General features: G+C 45.9%; 1 protein-coding gene across 7 annotated transcripts in view; it reads left to right on the top strand.

Moving 5' to 3' along the window:
- Positions 1 to 26,423, top strand: part of Unc-13 (unc-13) — a 628,091-nt gene that overhangs the window by 459,539 nt on the left and 142,129 nt on the right. For 3 of the 7 annotated variants that reach the window (XM_076787592.1, XM_076787590.1, XM_076787591.1), the window contains exon 3: positions 688 to 6,625. The exons of the other annotated variants lie outside the window; for them this stretch is intronic. In XM_076787592.1, coding sequence (XP_076643707.1) covers positions 1,301 to 6,625 — 5,325 coding nt within the window. In that variant the 5' untranslated portion in view covers positions 688 to 1,300. The remainder of the gene's footprint in view (positions 1 to 687; positions 6,626 to 26,423) is intronic. 7 annotated transcript variants of the gene reach the window in all.

The following is a 26,423-nucleotide window of genomic DNA, read 5'->3' as shown; positions in this document are numbered from 1 at the left end:
AATTTCTTCATGCCTCCACGAGGATCTGCATGCTTCTACTTTGATCCATTCGCTCGTGAATTACAGCGGAGCTCCTATGCTCTTGTAATTTTAAAATAATTTTTAAAATTTTTAATTAATAGTAAAAAAATCGTGGGTTTAACTTCATTTTTTTTATTATTAACCATTAAAAATCCGCCTAAAATGCGGCAACCCGGCCAACAGAGGTGCACGTTGCGTGACTGTCGCGCGCCTCTGTGACGTGAGCAACGTACACCTCTGTTGGTCGGATTGCCACATTTTACATATATTTTTGTATATGAATCAATTTATTTCCAACCTCTTATGTTACGATGCAGATATAGAAAAGCATAATCTCCACCGAGACTGCATATCGGTAGTCGAGGATCAATTACAGCAGAGTAGCTTTCGCGCTGCTATTTCGCAAAAGCCCGTTAAGGTCGAAGGAGGACACGTAAAAGTTTCCGATCCAAAGTTGATTCGATCCTGGCCGTCGTACGTTTCGTGGATCGTACGGTGGATATACTCTGACGAAGTCGTTGCGTCTCGTATGAAACACACACACACGCACACACACACACAGAACTAGTAGTCTAAGTCAATCACCATGGAAACTGTTGTCAGCGTTGACTCGGTACGAGGGTGCCTCGTACTAAGCCACGCAATCCGTTTGTTCCTCTTTTCCAGATAGCAGCGGCGGCATGAACACACGAGACTGGTTACGAAGTGCCATTCGCCAAGTGTCGCGCGATCTCGAGCGGTTCATCAAGATCGCGGCCGGCAAATATCAAACTTTGTGTATGCAGCCGTAGTGTGTAGAACCGGGGACAGAGGGCGGTAACGTAGATCAACGACCGGGTGGTATAGAGACATGGTGACTGACAATATAGTGTATATATCACGCTTGGTATCGTAGTATTGAAACGGTACCGAGATCAAAAGAGAGATTCGCGTGACAAGAAGAAAACATAGAGTGTACGGTTCGGGTAGAGGTGTGGGGGAAGTGAACGCTCGGATTTTGTGGGAATGGTCGACATGGAGATCGTCATCGGAGGCAGTGTATTCGAGTGTCATTCGATCTTTCGCGCATCCAACGCATCCGCTCGGTACATTCAAGCGTCATTCATGTTCCTCCTTGGGCCGCAGGGAAGACTGTAACTTCGCCAACAGCCTGGTCGCACGGATCCACGCGATGAATCGCCCTAGGGATCACCAAGAGCCTGAATCGGGTCGGATCGTAGAAGCTTAGTTGGCTCTGGTGACCGAACGGCCGCGTTATCCGTGCGCGAAATTCATTAAAATGGACTCGACAAAGCTGAGTGGGCCAGCCCCAACCAGCCCAAGGGCTCACTCGCCCGTGATGGCGAGCTACAGCACGAGCACCGCCGCTGCTGCCACGGACGGAAACATCGACTACGTGATCAGCGACTACATGGAGAGGCTCGGGACAAGGTTGAACATACTCGAGACCGAGCTGAAATACGCTTGGAGAGCGTTGGACCTTCTCAGCCAGGAGTATATCAAGATGTGGGAGAGACTGGAGAAGCTGGAGGGGCTTCTCTACGAACAGCAGACGGTGATCAGCCAGCTGATCGAGTTCTACACGAGCGATGGCGCCCACCAGACAACCAGCGTGGTGGAGCAAACGTTGGCTACCCAACAGACCACGGCGGGGGAGTTGGATGCGATCGCGAAGAGCATAGGCGCGAGCATAGCCATCGAGGAGTCCATGAGGGAGAAGCTAACGCAACAGGAGCTAGCTAGGATGCACGGTCTCACGCAGGACAGCTCGACGGCTGCCGCCGTGGTCACCGACATGCACAGGAACGTCAGGAACCTGGACGCTCTGGAGACTCTCGCGGAAGAGAGTAATATTCCAGACGAAGCGTTCTACAGGAGCCTGAACAATGCCTACAGGGAGGATCTGATCTGCGGCGACACGTCTAGACCGACGTCGCAGTTGGGGATGATCTGGGAGGAGGCCGAGGACGAGGACGCCAACGGGAAGAAGGACGTAGACGCGAGTCTGTTCGAGAAGACCGTGACTAAGGAGAAAGAACTCGAGGAGCTGACCAGCAAGCCGGCCAAGGAAGAGATCAAGGAGGCGGTGCCGGACAAGAAGGACGAAACGGACGAGGACGAGGGCGAAGTGTTCAGCGCGGCTGACTATAAGAGCTACCGAGGTAACACACCCTGCGTCAGCGAGCAAGACTTGGCGCAACTATCCAGGCTCAGTTCAATAGATCAAGTAGCTCTGGAGAAACTGCACGAGTTGGAGAGCACCGAAGCTGAAGCGAGAAAGCTGGCCGAGGAAGCGAGTAGCATAGACGAACAGTTCAGAAAGATCTATGCAGAGACCGACGTCGACAGCTGGACCTTCTCGAAGAGTCCTGGATCGACCGGTAGATCGATCTCCAGAGTCAGCACCGACAGCGGCCTGGCCACCGACGGCGACTTCACCACCAGATCAATGTCGCCTAGACTGACATCCACATCCAGGACGAACTTGGACTCGATCTCGAGCACCTACACGCCTCCTAGACTCGGCTATACGTCCACCTTGCGAGAGAAGAGTCCCGAACCGGTGATCCAGTTGCCAATAGACGTCGGCAGTTTCGCCAAGGGCTACGCGGAGAACAAAGAGCTGACCGATCTGATGGCCGAGAGCTTCGTGGCAGTTACTTGCGCTTCGCCCACTATTTACAGCACCACCGCCGATAAGATTCCGTCGCCGACTTTATCGGCAGGCAGCGTCCACAGCGTGCACAGCGTCCACAGCGTGCAGAGTCTTCGGACTAGGCAAGACAGTTTTTTCGGCAGCGCAGCACGGCTGAATTTGGAGTTCCAGGAGAGCAGAACACCACCGAGCCCGTCGCCGAGTTCGCCGCCACCGCCGGCGCCCAAAGACACCGCGGACACGTTCCTGATGCCAGGGGCGGATCAAAGGGAAGCCGAAGCGAAGAGCACCCAGAGCCCCACGTTCCTGAGGAACGCCGAGAAGCTGGTGTCCATGGAGCAGGGTCGTCTAAGCCCGCGAGCTCCGCATTCGCCGAAATCTCCGCGAGTGTCGCCCAAACATGCCACCAAGCCAATCAGCGCATTGAACATCGTCGCGGCGAAGTCCGACTCCGGCCTATCTTCGATGAGCGGATGGAGCAGCTTGGACAAGTCGCCGAGCTCCCCGAAGAGCTCGATCGCCAAAATGTTGACCTCTTATTCCATGGATCATGCGAGGACAACTCTGATCCCGAGCACAACCACGGCGAGACCCACCAGCCCGATCCCTCCTCTTCCGGAGACCACATCCTCCGTGGTCACGCAGGAGCCGTTGTACGACACGCCGGAGGGCAGAGACGCCTTCGCCAACGCCACAGCCACGGTAACCAGTCATTCGTACACCTTGGCTATGAACCATCTGTCGAACTACGCTGCTATCAAGACGCCGACCACCAAGGAGGAGTACAACTTTGTGCCTCCACCAGCGCCCGTCGCGACCACCTGCCAAAGCCCGAAGAGGCGGGGTCGCCAGCAGACGTTGCAGCACACTTACGACACCGTGCCAGTTGGGACCACGCTGGACTATGTGTTTAGGTCGGACCAACCGGCTATTTACTCCGTGGCAGGTAGCAATCGGCAACAAGCGATCACCAGCGTGTACACTAGCGGTTCCGGCAATTACGGGCCGAAGACCACGATCACCGCTTATTACCCGGATGCGATGGAACAGTACAACAGCTACCAAGACAACTTTGGCTCCGTGCAGTACACGGAATCGAGCGCGGGCAGCCACATGAAGAAGCCGTTCAGGAGCACCGCGTACTCGGACGGGCTGACGAACCACGAGAGCTACAAAGCCGCGATGTACCGCACAATGTTCCCCACAGGCAATATCACCGATGCTTTGTCCTATTATCCGACAAGCGCGAACCTGCCCCGTACGGAGACGAACGAGAGCTCGTGGTTGAACTCGATGGAGGAACAGATACCGCACGACTCCACGTCCTCGAGCATCCGATCGTTGACCTCGGACGGTAGCTATGCACAGAGTCCGTACACCGACAAAAGATACCCTCAACCACCGGCCTATCATCATACGTACGTGAACCAGAACTACCCGCAGGCCTACCAGCAACAGTACCAACCGTACAGCCAAAGACTGAGCAGCTCGGAAAGCGCACAACTCGCCGACGGCTACCAGAGGCAGTGGCAACGAGAGCATCAGTACATTCAGGACCACGACACCGGCCGAGTGTCCATCGATCAATCCCAGCACCAGCCGAGCGAGTACTATGACGCGTCAAGCGTTATAGTGTCCCAGTCGGGTTATATCAGCATCGCTTCCAACTTGAAAGATCACGAAGCGGATAACGCGAAGGCTGGGAAAAAGATCCGAAGGGGATCTTCCCTGAAGAACGCGATGACCTCGATGAGCAACTGGCTGCCGGACCTACACCTGAGCAAGAGGCATAGAAGCCACTCTCTGCCTGGCGGAGTCAGGAGGGAGGACCTGGACGGGCCCCAGGATCAACAGCAGAGGCTTCCGGCGGAGGTGGCCACGGGCAGAGGACGCGGCAGAGGTCAGGCAGTGAGGAAGAAGAAGAAACACACGCTGGTCTCCACGGTGTCGGGCATTTTGCAGAAAGCGAAGAGACGAAGCCATCAGACGCAGTCCTTGTCCGATCCCGAACAATCGGAGACCGAGTGGAGCAGCGGCAGACAGAGCGGCCTTTCGGAGGATGAGGACAGCGTGATGTCCGACGCGAACCAGGACCAACCGTTCTTCGCGAAAGTGAAGACTGCGAGCACGAAACGGAAACCAGTGTCGCAGCCCATGCCCCAACAGCAGCAGCAGCAGCAACAGCAGCCGCCGCCGACACAGCTGTCCCAGCAGCAGAAAGACTATCTGCAACAGCAGCAACAACAGCAGCTCCTGCAGCAACAGATGCAGCAGCAGGCACTGCAACAACAGATGCAGCAGCAAATACAGCAGCATCAGGAGCAGCTGCAACAGCAGGCTCTGCAGGACGGCTGGGGCAAAGAGAAGGATCAGAAGAGGGACATTGATCATGACATCGATCAACTGGGTGGTTTCGAGGAGGAGACATCGGGCAAGAGCACTGGGTCCGGTTCGGGAGGATCGTCCATATTCCAAACGGTCGGCGAACTCAAGAAGTCGACGGGCAGCTCGGACGAAGCACCCAACGAGAAGGCGCCCAAGCTTCCTCCGGTGACTTTGATGGGCGGTTCTAGCATGGAGTTCGCCGTGTCTAGAGCGCTGGGCAAGTACCGGCAGAGGCAATCGTCCACGGTGTCTGACGAACAGCCGCCCAGCGAGGATTCAGGGAACGACAAGAAATCGGAGGAGGGGACCGTCCAGACGCTCGAAACCAGTTTCGAGTACCCCGAAGACATGTCGGAGAAGAGCGAGAAGAGCGAAAAGTCAAGCAGTACCAGGTTGCCGGAGTTGGTGACCAGCATATCAGAGGAAGCGCCGCCGTCGGAAGGCAGCCCGTCCGCGTCCAGCACGAGGGGTTTGTCGATGGGCAGCCGATTCCTGCCGCGACACCAGCAATCCCTCGAAATTCCATGGACAGGGTCGCGACCCGGCGAGCTGGACGAGGACAACCGTAGCACGCATTCCTACCGAAGCACGTCCAGGGTCTCCTCCAGACGACAAAGTACGGAGGATTCGATCGATTCTGAGGACGAATGGTACAAGTACGAGCTAAGGAAGTTGGAAGAGATGGAACGACAATCGCAGATCGAAGTCGAGATGGGGGAGGTTCTGGTGGAGGAACCCGAAGAGCCTGATCATTATCGACCGGACGACACGGTCAAGGAGAAAATGTCGTTCGTGCTGAAGGAGCTGAAGATGAAGGCCACCGCGAAACCGAGAGAGCTGAAAGAGGAGAAAGAAGAACAGAGGACCGCCAAGGTGAACGGAACCATCTCGAAGGATCGTCGTATCGACGAGAGAGACAGATATCGCGACGAGAAACCAATCCCTAAACGAAAGTCCGCCGAGAGCATCGAACAAGTGTTCGCTAGAGTGACCGACTACCATACGTGGGCGCAAGAGGAGGAGGTCAGAAAGGAAAAGCCGCCTTCGTCAATGGAGGAGGGCTCTTCGGGAGAGACCTCGGGTCCCGATAGTCCTATTCAGTCGATGGACGAAGAGGAGGAGGAAGAAATTCCGAAGGACATCGAGGAACAAGAGTCTCGACGGAGCTCGAGCGGCTCGACTCTACGACACGGTGAAAAAATTCATCCCGGTTCAGAATCCCTTTCTCGCGAAGGTAGCGTTAGCGTACCACCTAGCGAGGTGTCCGTCAGCATCCCGGGTGCATGGGATTCGGAAAGCACTGTCCTTGAAGGCCTCGAGCGCGACGGAGCCGGTAGCGCCGAGACGGCAACTACCGCGACCTTGAGCCTGCCGAAAATCAAAATCGACTCCTCGTCCTGCGGTAGCTCGGACACGACGCTTAAGGAGGGCCAGGTCAGCCCTGGCCCCCCTGGATCCAAGTGGAAGCTACTGAAGGCGTTGAAGGAACGCCAGGCCGAGGAGAAGCTCAAGGGGGTCGAGGAGGCCTCTAAGGAAACTGCTATCGCTCAGGGACCCACGGCAGTGAGTATCATGATTAAGTGAGGACACGAAAACCTTTGTAAGGCGTACTCGAGATTCGGTGGTTGGGTGAAGTCGTAGGTTTAATTATTGCGTACGTTTTCGACAGACTTCCACCATTATTTCGTGCGACATGTTTCTTCTGCTGTGTACAGGTTATTTGCGAATGAAAGGACGAATCATCAGGATCGCCTGTCGAGGTCGACAACGTGATCGCCTTTCAAGGCTTTGCCCAACGACGCGGTGGCTGTTATAATTTTATCTTTTGCCCTGTAAACACGCGCAATCGAAGGTAGCTTCTTCCAAAGTCGGTTAATTCAACACAAAACATGCAAGATCTTCAGAAAGAATTCGGAGAGACTTTAGTTCCGAGAGATCTCGACAGATGGCGTTCTGACGTCACGTCCTCCCATAGCCACTAACCTAACCTGCGAGGACGAACGACGCGAACGCGCACGAACATCCGAGACAGCCGTCGCTCGGTCACACCGAAACGTAGACGAAATGAAACGAACACAATCACGAGAATTGAGAATTCGTCGATGATTATCTCAGGCTCTTGCGTCGTTTGTCTTCAACGTTTCATTCGCGATCGAATCAACGACGCGACGGATTTATTTATAGTGTAGCGACTTGATTTCCGTCGAGCTTTCGATTGGTTGTCGCCGGCGAGTAACGAGTACGCTTTACGCTAGCGAACTGTAAATGGAAAACTTACGAATTTAAGCATACGCCGCGTGTAAGGTCTAAGGCTCGCGTGACACGTACAAACACACACTACCAGTCAATACTAAGGTAACGATAAGAGAGAAAGAAAGAGAGAGTGAGAGAAAGAGAGAGAGAGAGAGAGAGAGACGGAAGTGAAGCTTTGCCTCTACAGGTTCCGGTGCAATCGCGTCCCCGACGTCAACGTCGACGTCGACGTCGGCGTCGGCGTTGGGACGACGAGCGCCAACGGACAACGCGTTGGACCGATCTGGAAACTCGCAAACCACGTATTAAACAGCGGTATGTACTAGTCAATTCAACAAGTGCAGTGTCGCCGACGCTCAGCCAAGCAATATACTCGTAGGAGGTTTCGCCCTAGGGTGAGAGGAGCGGCGAGAACGCACGATTAAGCATCGATCGGTAGTCGTGATCGACGACGATCGATTTCGAGAACCGGTAGGGTTAATTCGACGGCGGCGAACGCACGGACACCGCCGTCTACTAAACGAGGCTTGTTTAATTCATAGATCCTAGAACTACTTAGATGGTGCTTTAATAATCGATACGCTTTAAGATTAGTATTATGGACAGCCATGTGCCTGCGCGGTCTGAGGAAAACCAAGGGAGTACTATCGTTTGGTCAATTAACATTCCTCGAGAAGAGAAATTTTTGCTCGGTAATCTCGGTTCGCAACGTTTTTACCAGAGGTTTCCTGTGAAGTTGGCTTCCGAGCGAGGACACCGGTGCAACGAACCTAACCTCCAAAAAGATACCGTACCGCACATAACCTGAAAAGATCACCGTACGTGATCGGGCACCGAGTTCATCTTTCGCTTCGAGTCGCACATCTCGGATCCGCCGTAACGTTAAGACTCGTGAACAAACGTAATCTCTTCCGAATTATCCGCGGGTCTTTAGACGGCACGCGAGTAGCACAAACCGCGCGTTTACATTTCGAAAGCCTCTCTACAGCTATGGACGAGTCGGGGCACGCGGAATGGGGTGAACAGAAGCGAAGCAAATCGCGCAGGCACGGCTGAGAATCTCGTTCAACGTGCACATCGAAACAACCAAAAAAAAAAAAAAAAGAACAATCTCTTCCCGGAGAGAAAAGCTCGCGGAATGTGGAGGAACAAGATGGCGGAAGTGGGCTCAGCGTGGAACTACACCGTAAACATTGAACGCTGAAAGTTATCGCTGGATTGTGGACCTTTGTGCGTTTATGCCGTCTATAAAAATATCTGAGAACATGGCGAGATTCTCCGTACAGGTGACCTTCGTGTAACGGGGCGCTCGAGGTGGCGGCAAAGTAATTAAAACCGTTCCGGAACGAGATGGTAAATCTTTCATTTCGATGGGCAAAAATTTATTTTCACGGATCGCTTGTTTGATTTCCAAGTGACCACCGTATGCAACGCGTTCCAACAAACCGCAGCTATGCTTGCATGACGCGAACAGCGATTTCCAATAACGCAGCGCATAGATATGCAAATGCGTACAAAAATACGAGGCGGCGGAAGTGGCAATTTGGTTCAGGCTGTGCAACCCGTCACAGAATAGGAACGGTATCGTGCTCGTACATCACGGAATATATTTAACAGGTTATGTTCGTTTGTTATTGCTCTCTACAAAAACGATTTCACTCTTTTCAGTAATTGCCTTGCGCTCTGTTTAGTCAACCAAAACTGTTTACATTCGATGAAAACAATTTTTTTCATTTGACAATTCAACGGTCGAGACTCGCACGTTACGCGAAGGTCACCTGCGCACTTTAGTCCAAGTTTATTCTGATTTCGGTGAAACAGCCCGTGAAAGGGAACCCGCACGAAAGTCCACGATCCGGCCACTGCACCTTTGTACCAATCCTTTTTAATATTTAAATACTACGGTGTCCCTTCCTCGGAAGGGCATCGATCCGAACCTTTTCGTAGATCCTCGAAATGGGGACTAGCGTGTGTCCCAGGACTATGTCAATTTAGAAATGCTCTTTTCTTCCTAAACGTTGGACGTCTTGCGCGCGAATCTCGCGAATCGACGGGAGCGGAACGGTTTCCGGACTCTTTCCGCTTCGAGGTGTGTGTCCCGCGGAAAAGTGACGCCGCGCGTGCAGCGTGTTGTAGTTCGAGCGCGAACCACCGCGGCACCCCTTCCACTGATCATGGACAATACTCTAGATTCGCTACGTTCTCCGATAAGACCAAGAAATAAAGGGAAACGATTTCGGCCTAAAACGGTCGCGACCGATGCGGCATACATTCGAATATGTCGGACTCGCGTCCGATCGACCATCCGATGAACCGGGAATAATGACACACACTTTTTTCGGTTTTCTGTTTTCGTTTCTCCCGGCAGCTGCGAGCAGATTTCGACAAAGTCGCACGAACGACGGAGAACGGATGAGATTAACGATTGTTGTCGTGCATCTTGTAGTACTCGTAACTAGTTCACAGTATATAGGCTGATAGGATGATAGAGATTAGTTCCGGTGAGTTGGGACAGCCGGTGCGTAGCCGCGTGCGAAATCCTGGAGCCGCGAGCATGTTCCCCGAGGCATAATCCCTCCCACGGCACACCGCGTCAGGGTCGCCAGATCAGGAGAATCGACTCGAATCGAGGAGCAAAAGTTAACTTCTCTCTGCCGGTACCGGATTAGTCACGTTGATTAGATCCGTGGCGGAAGCGTGGGGGAATAACCACGTAGAAGGGGAAAGGTAGAGTGGGGAGACTCTCACCAGTGTCGCCAGATCAGGAGAGGGGAATACAGTTGCCCCCTCTTTCTGACATTACCGGATTAGTCACGGCGCAGACGCAGAAGCAACGCGAATTCGGTGCTCGCACGTGACCGATCCGTGGCGGAAGCGTGGGGATGCTTGTCGTCACAAAATGGAGGAACAGCGACATGGAGGGGGAAGGTAGAGTGGGGAGACGAGTCTTCGTCTGGCGACTCTGACACTTCGCGGGAAACTTCTAGTCCTTTCGAGACGCTTCCTAAACCAATGTCAATTACGATAACCGGTTAGACGGGAACCCGAATTAGCGCGCCCTTTTCTAGACACCGGGAATCATATTTTGAGAACGGTCGTCCTTTTGACTCGCGTAGAATACCTAGTGACCGACCAGACAGTACGCACAGATCCTGTAAACTGTAAACCGTCCAGATAATTCGTCAAAAATATCGCTAATGGGAAGCGGAGAGGATCGTCGAATGAACGGAGCTGTAGTTTTGTGTGGGGCGCACTGTGAGCGAGCGCAAACCAGCTTAAAAAGTTGACACTTTGCATTCACGACCTTGAATGACCTTGGATGACTATTGTCATTGAAATCGCCTACGCACGGGCAATTCGAATGTCTTATCCCAAACTCAATCGTTCCGTGGCCGAACAAAAATCGACCTTAGCGCTAGATTCACGGAGTCCGCCATTTTGACGAGTTCTACATTTCTCGATTTACGGTTACAGTGTTTACTCTGTATTTACCCCGTGAGGGGCTATGACCCGAGGCCTCTAGAGCTTCGCTGTTCTTTTTTACGTTCGACGTGGATCAAAGAATAGTATCTCCTGGCCGGTATTTGTCCCTGGCTGGCCCATATATCGAGTAAACACTGCACTGCGATTTTTAAGATCCATCCTTGGGGGAATCGTTCAACAAATTTATTTCTTTGCGCATATGCTATAGTAAAAACGATTAACAATTTCTTGTTGTTTTGATGCAGTAACGAGGGATAATCAAATTTGTTTGCTCCGTGAACCTAGTGTTGAGGAGGAACTTTGGGAGGCGGGAGCCGAGTCAAGTCGTCGCTGCTCGTACAACAGGTTGAGAGGATTGGCACGCGGCGTTCCATTCGCCCTGCATCTTCATTGGCAGGGGTTGACAGTAGTCCTGAACCGATCGAGCGAACAGAATCCGACGTCGACGGGGCGTGCCCGGCTCCAGGATTTGAATAGGCTCGTCGTCGAATCGCCGGAAACGCGCTGAGTAGTTCACGTGCTAAGATTTTCCTCGTACTCGTCCTCGGACGTACATACCATTTCGTAATCTCGAAACGATCGATCGCGTTCCGGGTACCGATAACCATTCGGCATAACACGATATGTCCGCAATAGTTCCGTAATCGAACTGATACGCCGTCGGGCGCAGCTACACACCTGTGTATGTATACATACATCTACATACAGGGTGGTCCACTTGAATGTAGCCAGATAGAATATCTCCTCCAATTGCGTCGATATAAAGAACACGTAGTGCGTAATTTATTCGAATTTCATATTTAATTCCAATGGCGCGATATATATATTTATATGTGACTTGTAATGTGGCCCATAGTATTGTTAACCATACACTTACAATTTGCAAAAATACTTCCTAATGGTAATAAGAATTCAGTGTGGCTAGATTTTCATTTAGAGATTGCGTAACGATAATTATTGACAATTATCAGTTGCAATATGTTGAACAATTCGGTTCTTGTTGATTCATTCATTTCTCATTCTTTTATTTCAGTCACTCACACAATGATACATTCTTGACAATCGATTGTTTCAATTTGTCAATTAGTGCAGGTGTCTATAATAGTTTATATACGGTGTATACTGAAAATCTGTGAGTGAAAAAAGTCCAAAAAATGATCTTGCCACAAAAATATTCTCTGCAGTGTATTGGTCCGTCGATATTCAGTCACAAAAAATGTTTTTCGTTCCGGGACAATTGGAGGACATATTTAGGTGGCTACCTTTATATGGACTACCCTGTATATATATATATATATATATATATATACGCACGCACGCGATATGTACAGACGCGTGCGACACAAGAGAAACCCTGGGTACACCGGCCACAAATGAATTTCTGTTTCATCGCGCGACGATTAATCGCGCTCCTTCCGTGATATACCGTGTTGCGCTAAAGTATCGGGCCACAAGGACCTCTAATCAATTCGGAATCACGCGAAAATATTTCTCCTGCGTTCAATGAATCACCAGTTCGATCGACGCCGTGTTCCTTTTCCGGCGTATTGGTTCGGAGCGAAAATTCGTGAAATTAAAATTCAAAAACAAAAATTAAGATATTTGTTCGTAGATTTATTCAATAACGTGACACTGATAAAATAAAGATATTTGTTCGTAGGTTTATTCAATAACCCGAATAACGATAAAATTAAGATATTTGTTCGTAGATTTATTCAATAACGTGACACTGATAAAATAAAGATATTTGTTCGTAGGTTTATTCAATAACCCGAATAACGATAAAATTGAGATAATTGTTCGTAGGTTTACTCAATAACATAATACTGATAAAATAAAGATATTTGTTTGTAGGTTTATTCAGTAACATGATGATTTATCTCAAACATGGCAAAACTAATAGCAAACAGTGGGAAATAATTGAATAATTGTATTGAATAAATATCTGAATTTTTTCTTCTCTGAACTTTAATTTAAAATCGCTACGAACTTTCGTTCCTATCGAACACGTGTGGGGTGCTAAAGCGTCGAATGACAGAATGTTCCGCAGTGACGCGTTCGCGTTGAATTTTTCGCAGATTCCTCAGGGTTCGATTCGCGTCTCTTCTACGACACGCGGTGGAATGTATAGCTGTAACATTATTTTCCGACCGGTTCTCAGTTGGAGACGGTCGTACGAATTTTCCTAACACGTACGAAAGGCTTAAGACTAAGACACTATAGCGATAGATACTTCTTAAGGTACTTTACAGGAAACGTGGCTGAACAACATACATAGCCGCCGGGCTGCTGATGTTCACGCACCAAAACCCATGGAAACTCGTTGTCAATGGAAGCGAAATTTGAACAATGAACGTCGTCGTCTTTTTTACATCGTTGCCATTAATATCTCGGGTCGGGAATTATTCGCGCAGGGTGCCCATTCGGTCTAAAGGTTAACTATGCATATCCGCTAGTGTTTCCATTTATGCGAACCGAACGCTATTCGTGTTTGTTCAATCCGATTCGACCGGGTACCCGCGTACCCACATGTATGCTTCGCGGAACGTTTCAATGAAAATATCGTAAACCGGCTTGGAACTTCCGTTCTTCAAATATTGTTGTTGAAAACAGAAACTTACGTAGAAAGTTCGTTATATGAAAAGTTCAAACGTATCAGTACCGTTCTCGTTGTGTTCGCACAAATTTCCCATCGCGAATCGGGCTCGACACCGCGAAATAAAGGATTCCACTGAGGCCTCTGCGAACTATAATTTCCATCGAGATTAATACGCAAAGAAGCGTTATTATTGCTGTGTAAAGCATCTTTCGATTGACGGAGGAAAAAGCTCTTAACACGTACGCTACCTAGCGGTTGCTCCGCTGCTCACCTTGCTTATTAAAACGTTTTATTAAATTCAACTCCGTCATGGATTCTCTGAATTATTATGCTGGGTGCTACCAATTTGAAACAACGAAGCGTTTCAACTTAATTTTACTATACTTAACCTTCGCAAGGCGGATGCTTTTTCGCAGCCATAGCTATATGACAAAAATCAAAAATTGTACTGGCGTTCGAATATTTTTGTGACCGACTGTACGACAATGGTAGCGAACGTGTTAACGCGTTAATCTCCAATAAATCAGGTAAAATCCAATAAAATCTTAACAGTCAAATATTTAATAGTCCAAGAACCGAGGGGTTAAGATTTATGGCGTTGATCACACTTTCACCCCTTTTTGCACGTAATAAACAAATCGAGCCCACTCTATCTAGCACCGCATGGCAACTCCCTTGTAAAATATCTAAAGTGTCCAATTTGCCGAGAATATGCGTGAAGATATCAGCAGTCTGGCGAGAACACGGCTACATACATTGGAAACAGATGTAACACATAACAGTCGCGTCGTACACACGTCCAAAGTATATGCTTCCGTATCTAAAGACTTCGCAGGCGTATAATACTCTAATGCATAGGCTAGCAATTAATTATCGTGTGTAGATCGGTGTTAATATATTAGGGACAAAGACGGGGTTGCGTATTGCTCGCAATCCGGCGTACGGGTACCAGGCAGTAGCGGCACGATCACGAAACCGTGGGGGCCCGGGTCTGGCCAGGAACGGCTTATTTCACTTAAACGGAGGCTTCTCGTGTAACGGCAGTGAAAAGAAATTTTTACGAATTTTTTTACAGATAACTATTAGACATATGGGACTAGACCTTTTAAGAATATAAACAGATGAAATACAAGTGTTGTTTTTTTAGTTTAATTATTGTTATTATTTATTGCATGTGATGCAAAGAGACAGACACAAAATGTGACTGATATAGAGTGTTTATTCTATATATGTCCCAAATGCCTAGTCGATAAAAGTGCCAGGACTATCCCCACTACCACGGGGTATACTCCGTGAGGGGCCCAGATGCTCGAGAGACCTCGGTCGCCGAGGAGTCTAAGCTCGCGTAGATCAAAGAATAGTATCTCCTGGGAGATATACAGTGGCTCACGAAAGTATTCGAACGCTTACGTTTACAAATTTTAATGAATAAAACAATTTGGTATCTATAGTAAGGGGGAAGTCTCAAAATGATGTCAGTAAAATTTGAAAAGGATTCAACAACGTAGGCAGAAGTTATGATATATTTATTAGAAACACGCATAATAAGTGACTCACAAAAGTATTCGAACGCTACATATATTATTACATTATTTAATGTTAATATTTTGTTGGACCACCTTTAGCAGTATAACGATGTGTCTCATTCGACGTTCCATACTATAAACCAATGATTTTGTAAAATTACACTCAATGGAATTCCATACTTCTATGATTTTTTGTTTCAATACCTCCTTTAAAGTTATTTGATATTTATTTAATCTTTTTCCGATTTCAGCTCATAAATTTTCAATTGGATTTATGTTTGGACTTTGCGGTGGAGTAGTTAACATATGTGGTGTGTTATATATGATCCATTCTTTCACAATTCCTGCAGTATGCTTGGGATTGTTATCTTGTTGGAAGTGGAAGTCATCCAATAATCCTAATTTACGGGCACTTTCTTTAAGGTTGTTTCTTAAAATATTTAAATACTTATATTTATCGAGTATTCCATCAATGAATACCAAATTTCCGGTGCCACTTGCTGCCATGCACCCTCACACCATAACCGATCCACCTCCGTGTTTCACTGTTTGGTGTAAATTTTTAATTCCCAATTTCGTATTTGGTGTTCTCCAAACATAATTTTGACCATTTGAGGCAAAGATGTTAAATTTAGACTCATCCGAAAAGATGACTTTATCCCAGAAAAAATTATCTTTATTGAGATATGCTTTTGCAAAAGCCTGTCTTTTTTCTTTTTACCGCATTAATATATGGCTTCTTTCGTGGTACATTGCCATGAAAATTATTATTTCGTAAGATTCGTCGACATAATTCGGGATGAACTTCTTTATGAAACATATCAGCTACCATATTTGTGAGTTTAGGAGCGGATATAGTAGGATCTTTTTTATTTCGCGAATGATAATTTTCTGTTTTCTTTCAGTTAATTTCTTTCGTCGACCTGATGGAGCGTTGTTCGCAATTGTTCCTTCATTTTTTGATTTTTTAATAATATAATGTATTGTAGACTTAGTTCTGTTTATAATTTCTGCAATCTCGTTATATGATTTTCCATCCTTATGCAATCGAAGTATCATTTGTCTTTCACACTTTTGTGTTTCTGACTTTTTAGTCTTCATGTTAACTACTACTGTGCACAGTTCTACGTTGCTGTTACGGAAACGATGCCCTGACATCAACTGAACGTACCAAGGTTTTCATTTAGCAGTAATGTGTACATTCCTTTCTAAGAAAGATGAAAACATATCAACAGCGTTACAGCGTTCGAATACTTTTGTGAGTCACTTATTACGCGTGTTTCTAATAAATATATCATAACTTCTGCCTACGTTGTTGTCTGTAGTCACGACATAATCTTGAGATTTCCCCCTTACTACAGATACCAAATTGTTCTATACAGATTAGTTCAGTACATCTTATTTTATTCATTAAAATTTGTAAACGTAAGCGTTCGAATACTTTCGTGAGCCACTGTATGTCCGTGGATTGACCCGTGTTTTGGACATATATTGAGTAAACACTGTACACGTTGTTTTATTAAAATTACGAGACTGAACTTATTTAGGATTATTTAGGTTCGCAATTTTTATAACAAGATGAGCTTGAATGAAGGAATTTAGACTTGAATTTTTTATTTTAATCCATCCTTATATTTATGCAACATTTTGCAACATGTATTTCTTGCGAGCGAGATAAAATCAAGAGTAATTAAAATTGTGTAAAAAATCGTTGACGAAAGAGTAGCTAAATCAATTACGAAAAAAAAAGAAAATATTCTAAGACAGCATCGTTTTGGGAGAAACTTATGAAAATTGTTAAATTTTGCAGCGTTTATACGAGACTGCCCCCTTTATTGGCCGGGCCCGGAGCACACGTATCAGGCTCGGTCGGCCGATCGATTGTTCTCGTAATTGGCGGAACGTGCCGGGCGGCTCTGACATTAGGGGCGCGTACCACCGGCGATGTCAATAACAGCAAAAAGTCGGCAGAATTGTCGTGGTGCTCGTTTTGTCAAAGCGTCGCTCGGGGTCAGCGGGTTGGAGCGGCTCGAGATGGCTGGCGTTCTCCGTCCAGTGAATGGGGACAACCCCTTCCTGGAATTCCGCGCGAAATTATTAGGTTGTTGCACATCGTCCGATTTTTGGAATGCAAATGTTATGAAGCGTTCTGGTCGAGAAGCACTATTATTGCCTGCTGGTTTATTATTTGGTGTACCTAGGGTCAATGACCCAATTACGAATGGCTCGCCTGGCATGGAGGGTTAATTATATTTTTCTGAATTAAAAACATTGTATTTATGCAGCATCAGAAATCATTTTCTTTGAAGAAGAAATATATGTACAGAAACAAATAGTAAGAACTAATTTATTTTTTAATACTATTTAATAATAATATTTTATTCTAGGAAAAAGTTTTGTTTACTATTACTATTGAAAGTCGGAGGTGCAACAATCTGATATATAAAATATGAAAATGAGTGTTCTATTATATATAGCTGAACAAAAGCTTCTGAACTGTTTAACCCCTTGCCCTACATATCACGACGTCATGAAAATTTTGAACAGAATTTGGTAAATTATCGAGTTCTTTTAGATCGAAACAGGATTATGTTTTAGTTATGTAATAGGTAGTTTGAAAATTAGTCCCCACGATGCACTTCCAATAGTTGGACAATATTTCAAATAAAAATTTGTCAAAGATAAAAATAAAAAAAAATGCAAATATAAAAGTTGCAATACTGGGAATTTGAAAATTTCACTTCGACGAGTAAATCTAATCAGAATTAAATCAGAATATAATCAGAAATTACTACAAATATAAATTTCACTATAAATATGAATTTTGCTACAATTACAAATTTAATTTTTCTTGTTCGAACACTAAATGGCGAAGTGAGTTTATTAATCTGGCCCCTTGCTGAATTGTGAATTCTTGCAGTGGCTAAATTTGTTTGGCACTGTAGACGCGAATCGCAGATTTCGCTGAATGCAATGAAAATTATATGGCGAATGGACTAAAATAGAACGCTTGAAATAAAAGAATCGAACAGTCTAATTCCGTTGATATCTAAAAAATTTAAATGATTTTGATGCACGCTGTTGCTCAAAATATTTCATCTCCTGATTAGACAAAGACAGAGCCGAGTATTCAAGCTTTTACACAGTTGAAAGTCATGAAATGTGAATACAGTTAAATAATAACATAACTGTCTGTGACGCAATTTTATTTTCTCTGAAATGGGAATTTTGTTAATAAACCCAGAAAAGGGTTAAAGACATGCTGAAGAATGCAGAAACGAATGCTTTTCCACAGTCCAAGTTAACAAACCAAGGAAGAACGTTCCTAAAGCTGCAACGAAATTTTACTTTGCGTCTTCTGCAGAGAATTCTTCGAACGATAAATTTTAATTTACACTGAAAAAATATCCTGGTTGGCGAATGCGAAGCTTACGGAGGAGACAGAGAGAAGTTGGAGTTGAAGTTACGTTTAACTTAATAAAATGTGAATGAAGAGGAATGGCAAGAGAAAGGCTCTCAGACAATAATTTCATTTTCCAGCCTTCTTTAAACTCGATGAACTATGAACTATTTCTACGATAACCGTGAGTCACAATTTTTCACAGAATTCCAACCGCTATAACAAGACTGCTATAACGAGAATAGCGCGCAAACAGGCCGGAGGAATAGAATTAGGCCAATGGAATGGAAGAGTCTAATTCCGCCGGCATTTCGAAAAATTAAGTGAAGCCTCCGCGAACAACAATTTTTAAACTGCAATCATGAGTGATACTTTCCCATGAAATTTCGATTGTCATGACGAGACTGCTAATGAAAACGACGTGTAAACAGGCCCGGGGAAATAAAATTAGGCCAATGGGATAGTCTAATTCTGCTCGAATTTCGAGAAATTAAATGAAGTCTCAACGGCGAACAATGAAGGACACAATTGCAAACGTCGCGGGGACCGAGCCGCGCAGCTTGCTCTACGGGGTCTACGAGAACTTTTTTACGGGAACCGTCTCGCCTCCAGAGAACACCATGAATGGTTCGAGATTTCGCGGGTCTGGTAGCGTTCGCATTACCTCTGTGGAATTCAACGAGATTCTAGAATTTTATGCAGCGACACGTACTGGTCGTAGAGAAAGACTCGCCGAAAGAAACTTTGTCGGATGCATCTTGTGTTGCGACAACGGCGGCGGTTGCGATAATGTGCTGCGTTCCAACGAGCTGGTGCGAAACTTCGAGTAATTGAATTAGATCGGCCAGGAGATCTTAAACCGAGACGATCTTCAGCAACGTTGCAACTCGCCTCTGGACTGTTACGCTTCTGCAAATATGTCTCACGAGCCAATTCGACGAAATAAGTTTCTGTAAACTTCGATATGGAGAATAAAGTAGATCCTCAAACGAAGTACAGTGAATTCTCGATATATATCAACAACACGGGTCTTGCCAACGTCGTGTATCGTCGCTCACAGGGTATACCCCGCGGTAGTGGGGATAATTCCGCGACGTTTATCATCCAGGCCTTGGCGACATATACAGGGTATTCATGCTATTACTAGCCAGCGTTTTTCTTGTAAATAGTAAATATTAGAAAGAAATGAAAGAGGAAAAAGTAGCACTGTTTTTTATACGCAACACAATGGCGTATGTAATTTTTTTGTGTTTATACTATTTTGTGAGATACGAGGGTGACCATCAATTTTTTAAATGGAACGCTGTATATTTTTTTATACCACATGAAAGCGTGTGTGTAAACGAATTCGTCCGAATACTGCACCGTGATTTTCAAGGTCATGCAAGGTCAGAAATGGAAGAAACATTTCGAATATTTCATACCAATGTGAAGTTACTTTTCATACCGAAGTTGTCGGATTTTCTGAAAAATGTAAGAGCACTTCTAACCTTTTGACCCTGTTTCCTTCAAACGCTTGGCGCACAAAACAAACTGATTTTCGTTTGATTGCACTCTATCCGGATATTCTTCTAGGTATTTAAATTTACTTCGTCTTTTATTTCCATTACCCACCAAACTTTATTTCCATTCCATTGTCCACCAAATAACGATACATTACTATGTGATATTACTAATCGGTTTCGGAAGTAATACTGAAATTGTCTCGTCATAGTAGAAACTAGAAGTAAACACTCTGAATGTGAATGACAACATCATCTGATTCGTATGAATAAGGAACATTTGTGAACACATTGGTATGAAGTATTCAAAAGGTTTCTTCCATTTCTGACCTTGCTTAACCTTGAAGGTCACTGTGCAGTATATGGATGAATTCGTATAGGCACACTCTTTCATGTGGTATAAAAAAATATACAGCGTTCCATTTAAAAAATTGATGGTCACCCTCGTATCTCACAAAATAGTATAAACACAAAAAAATTACATACGCCATTGTGTTGCGTATAAAAAACAGTTCTACTTTTTCCTGTTTCAATTTTTTCTAATATTTTCTATTTACAAGAAAAACGCTGGCTAGTAATAGCGTGAACACCCTGTACAGAGAAATCACTGTATTTATTTAAATACTAGATTCGTTATTTCATATTGGAAGTATTAAATATATTAATCTGTTATTATTATTATTCGGCCAAATTATTTTTGGCATATATGACCTATACATTTTTTAAAATAAATTTCTATTTCACTCCAGTTTGTTGTAATTCAGATAGAACATTTTTAGTGTCTACTCATGATCCACAAGGAAGAAAAAGGATTCACAATGATTCGAATTGAATAGGGGCCAGATGACGCGATCGCCTGAAATGAAACGGAGAAAAGCAAAACCGATCGAGCATAAAGCTTCGTCTGAATTCGAGTCGCATCATCAATTATGTTTGCCAACGTTCTGAATCGGAGAATCTGCACTCCTTTCTCGGGAGATTCGCGCAGAGGTGTAAATCAGTCACGGCTCCGCCTGAATTATTCGCGGTCGGTAATCCGGAATGGTTTCGCTCCCCCCGGAACGGAGAACGCCGCCATTATCCCCTGACGCCTCGAGATTCAGACCAATTGTGTACCATTTCTCACTTTTATACGAAACGAATTTACAAAGAAAAAAAAGAAGCTCTAAGGAAAGCGACTAGGCGAAGAAGTGAAGGCTACAGGTTCGCGGACAGGGGGGACGTTAACTATGTCTGTATGTTGTGCGATTATAAACGGTCATGGTTATTGTGTATGTATATTATCACGGTATCGTTGTGTCTAACACATTGTTAGCCGTCTCTCGTGGTCCAACCGCGGACACAATTACCCACAAACTCACCGGAAGCCTCTCGTGCACGCCGAACGATACGGGACGAACGCTCGCGCATAAAGGCGTCGTAGAAGATCGACCTAGGCACGGTCCGATCAAATTAGTCGATCAAAAATCGAAATTCAGTGGTTACAAAACCGGTTACAGCTTTTCCCGACTGGCGTCGCGCAGTTCGAACAGCGACTACAGTAGTGCACCGCAGTTGGGACCGTGCGCGGACACTTGAGTGGAGCAGGTGGCTCCTGCGAAGTCAATTGAGGGAACGAAAGGGGATGCCTGTCGATGAGATCGACCCGCTCGCGAAGTCCAATTTTTTAATAAACTGGGGGACAGCGGCGGACACTTAAGTGGGGAAAATGGCTCCAGCGAATTCAACTGGAGGAACAAAAGGGGATGCGCGTCAGAGAGATCGACCTGCTCGCTTAATAAATTAGGGGACAGCGGCGGACACTTAAGTCGGGCCCCCACGAATTCAACTAAAGGAAGGCTCGCGAGGTCCAATTTGTATTTAATTTGGGGGATAGCGATAGACACTTAAGTGCGTAAGGTGGCTCCTGCGAATTCAACTGGAAGGAAAGGGGATGCATGTCAATCGGCCCGCTCGCGAGGACCAATTTTTTTTTAATTGAGGGGTAGCAGCGGACACTAAAGTGGGGCACCCGCGAATTCAACTAAGCAAGGGGGTATGAGATCGACCCGAGGTCCAATTTTTCCGGATTGGGAGGATAGGGGCGGACACTTAACCGTGCACTACTGTATTTCCTGTCGACTCGGCGGGGATGGGGAAGTTAGGGAGGTAGAATTGTGAACGCGAGATTCTCCGAGCAGGATCGTGCACGTATCGTTCCGCGATGCGAGCGTCTTCGGGCACACTCGAACACTTCCGGTCCAGGATCCGCGATCCACACGGAGGATCGTCTTGGAGCTTCCGAGTCCGTGGCGTCGCGTGGCGTCGTTATGCAGATTCTTCGCGGCCATCTCTTCGAAAGAGGAGCCTCCCAGGGGATCGATGAAGCGGAGAGAGAGACTGCGTTGAAATATTCCGAGCGGCCTCGGGCTCGTTAAAGAAGTAATAACGTCTTCTCTCACGAGACACCGACAGAATGTCCGTCTCTCAGGTGGTAGCACGCGCAGACCCACTCCCGTCGCGGACGGACAGAGTTGCCAAACAAGACAAGAGATTCTGTTCGAAACTTTTCCGACGACTGCACCCTGCTGCGAGCTTTCTTTACGACGGGGCTGAGCCGAGCATCGGGACCAGATGTGCCGAGACTTCGCAGCGGAGTTTAGGGACATCTAAAAACGTCCGTCCCAATCTCTCAAATTGCTAGCGTAATTTCGAAATTTTCGCCGAAACAAGTGGAACTTCCTTGTCTTATTAGCAGAGGGGTAGTGTAGAACGTGCCGTGTACCGTTGAAGGATTCGCATTGAATGATAAATTCCCTGTAATATAATATTTTGATTATCTTGATAGTAATTTGGAAAAGCTTCTGCGAAAGTTTCAGGTGTAGTGTTTCGGACGTCCTTTTTGCGGTGAGGTCTGTAACTTCATTGTGAACTTTGTTACACTGAAAATCCATTAGCAACGTTGTCTGCGAGGCGAGTTACCTAGAGGATTTATTGGGGCTGTTGTAATATTAATTACGTACTATGCTGCACACGAAGTGAAAGCTTTTTTGTGAGACTTTATATTATCTGAACTCTCAATAATTGCTAGCCAAGTGTAGTCACTGCAGAGATTTTAACCAGCAGATACTAAATGTGAATGTAGTTTCTATTTTAATAGTTTTAATATGTTGAAAATATTGCTGCAATATCCTTAAATAATGGCTTCGTAGTTTTGTATATCACCTATTTATTTTCGTCACGAATTCTTGGAATGCACAGGCTAGTAATTATAATTGCACTGTCCTTAAATATTCAAAATAATTCCTGGAATTTCAAATTCATTCTCTGTATGATTTTTCTCGACTATTCTTTCTTGAAATAATTTTTCCAAGCATGAATTCCTCTTAAATAGTTTTCTACTAATTTCATGGTCAACTGATTTTATTAAAATGTGCAACTGAACACATGAGACAACAAAAGTAGAATAAAGTTGACTACTATATTCTTCTACTAAAATCAATACGAAATATCACTTCGTATACAAATTATTACAAAGGACAACGCCGCATACGCAACGCTCAAACGATTACGCTCGCTCGTATGCGAAGAGTCTAAATCCCAACAGTACTAAATCACAGAAACAATACCCACCGTGTAGAATTGGAGGGTCGACAGGAGGGTCAGAATAGGTATAGACGGGTGCTACGTTCGGTTCGCCTAATTCCGTTTGTATCGCTACCAAAGCCCCATGTTTAGATGCTTATGGCACACGTTCACGCTGCAATAGGATCGAATTCGTTGACATTACTATTCCCCTCGACAACGAAACTACACGCGTGTGCTCCGAGTTTGTGACGGTGTTGAAATAAGCTCTTCTAGGAAGATTATGCTACATTGCTACCTCCGCAACGTCGAACTAAGATATATCAAGATCTTACAGAACAGAGCAATTTTATTTTGGATCCCATGGGCTATAAAGGTCGTCCTAGAAAGTGTGTAGGAAAATTACAAATTCCGGAGATCATTTGAAGAAACTTTTTCCTTTGCGAAAATGTTCTACGCGGCTTCGTTGAGGAGTTATCAACGAAAAACATGGGCCAATCAGAACGCGACTACAGCGGCCGGATTTCAGCTCAGCCAACGGCAACGCAATGCCCAGTGGGACCTGTCGCAGGGGCGGCACCTTCGCTATAGCCGCCCTCTCATTGGTCCGCGTTTTTCCTTAATAACTCGTAAACAAAGCGTTTCAGCGCAAATTGGTAAAAAAAAAAGATGCTTAGAATTACCTCGGGAATCACCCTCTGCTTTTAGTTCACCATCGATAGCACCGCGAACTAGTGAGAATAGAAATGCGACAGTAAAGGGGTTTTGAACCACAATACTGCAAACAGAATATTAGAAAAAATTCGAGAGACAGAACGAGAAAGTTATTAGGGAACAGGGGAGGCGATTTTATCGTCATTGTCATTAATTGGGTTCTAGGTCTTGATTGGTTGCGCTACGGAGATAGTAACGATAGAAATGCGACGTTATAGAGGTCACTAGATCATGACATTATGGAGATACCCTACAAAATTTCTTCTGCAACAGCGAGCAACAGCCCCGAGCTCGCGGTCGGTAGCGCTGTGAGATAGCGATGATATAAATGAAACGCTAAAGGGGTTTCGAACCACAATACTGCATACAGAATGTTGTACAAAATTCGAGAAACAGAACGAGATGTTAGGGAACAGAAGAGGCTGTTTTATCTTCATTGTCATCAAGTGCTCATGACTGGTGGCGTTAGGAGATGGTGGGGACAGAAACGCGACGCTACGGAAAACGTACTGTGTACCAATCCAACTTCCCAGCAGAAAGATGCAGCAGAGTGCAGTCGGAGAGGGTTCGGACTCTCGACGCATCACGAGTGTTTGCGTTTTCCACGATCATGGATCAATTAGCATGTTTGTCTGTTCGCGGCGCGGGGCTCGCGTCTCACTCGCACCAACTCATATACGCGACCACACATCCTCAAAACAGTACACGAACAAGCTCTCGTTCACGCATCCACACGAACATATATGTATAACACGTATGATAACGATACTATTAGCCTATGCGGTAGTTTTGTGTCAATTAATAATGTAACGAAAAATCGTTTAGCCGTGTTTACCGAGGCGGAGAAGAGGGAGTGGGGGGGGGGGGGGAGTATAGTTAAGATAAGAAGCTTTCGTGTGATAACCGGGGAGAAACGCGTGGCAGGTGATCATTGTCGGGATGTCGGGCAAGGCTGACGTCTCGCAAGCTCGTGCGCGGAAGTAGCTTGCGGTTCTCCGGCGTTTCAGCCGGAACCGAGAGCGAGAACAGAGTGAGAAAGGCCGATGTCGCTTCATCGACCGCAGACGCTATGGTTGTGTCCAGTTGCTTTTTGGGGAACCGAGAGGGGTAGGTGTTCAACGATGCGCGCCGCCCGCCAGCGCGAAAATACCGCCACCGCTTCTGATTAAGTTTCCACCGCTCCCATTACTGCGCACCGTTCCCCCGATCGCAATCGCGCCGACAAATCCGCAACATGGCGCACAGCCCGCGTTGGTATACAGCCGTCCGGAATCAATTTACGTAATCGTTTTCAAAGTTTCGGACAAGTACGGTTGGGTTTGTCTGAATGTTCACTCATTAAGATACGCATTCCTCTCGTAATTCGGGTTGTCAGAAATTGCTCAATTTCTAAATTGAAATCAGGAGTTGAATATTGGAGTTTGTTCATATTGCATGTAAGACCTAATCATCTCACCCGCAGGTTAGTTTGCTCTTATTTCGTTCCATACGGTGCCTGCATTGCCAAAATTTTTATAGTCATGGAACGACGTGATTATGTAGAGGGAAATACTGTGTTAGACAGTACCAACACCGTATCATTAAACAGCGAAATCTTTCTTACAAAATCAATGAAATTATTTCATAGAATTTGATCTTCCTTGTTTTGTCTTATTCTAATTCAGTGATGGGCACGGTAGGGGCCCCTCAAACGCCTGCTTCACCCACCACCTCTCTTTCATACAGCGCGCATATTCATCGCGCTTACTGGAAGGGGACAGTGGGCGCTATGGTGGGGCTGTGTTTATACTACAATCAAAGTAATCAAAATCTCAACAAACTGACTCGAGTTGTAGTCCTAGAAGATATAAACCACCAAGGACATAAACTCCGATGTTAAAAATCATATAAAATTTTGGTTAATAACACAAAATTTCAGCCTGATTTTTGCTCCGTACTTCCTTGAATGAGGCAAATCCTGAGGTCATTTGAAGTAACTTTTTCCTGTGCGAGAACGTTCTACGCGGCTTCGTTAAGGAGGTATTAACGAAAAACATGAACCAATCAGAGCGCGGCCACACAGGCGGGACCCGTCCCAGAGGCGGCACCCATTCACTATAGCCGCGCTCTGATTGATCCGCGTTTTTCCCTAATAACTGGAGAACAATGTGACGAAGAACATTTTCGCAAAGGAAAAAGTTACTTCAAATGACCTCAGAAATCACTCGTTTCAAGGAAGTACAATTTTGGGACACCTTGCACATATTTAATTTGCAGTGTTTTCTAAAGATCTGTGGACTTGAAAAATGAAGAAATTAATGCAACTGAACAGTTAAAGTTG

The sequence above is a fragment of the Halictus rubicundus genome, chromosome 5, assembly GCF_050948215.1.
Source record: "Halictus rubicundus isolate RS-2024b chromosome 5, iyHalRubi1_principal, whole genome shotgun sequence".
NCBI classification, from domain to species: Eukaryota; Metazoa; Arthropoda; class Insecta; order Hymenoptera; family Halictidae; genus Halictus; species Halictus rubicundus.
Note: the sequence above shows the minus strand (reverse complement) of the source record. Positions and strands in the feature narration are given on the sequence as shown.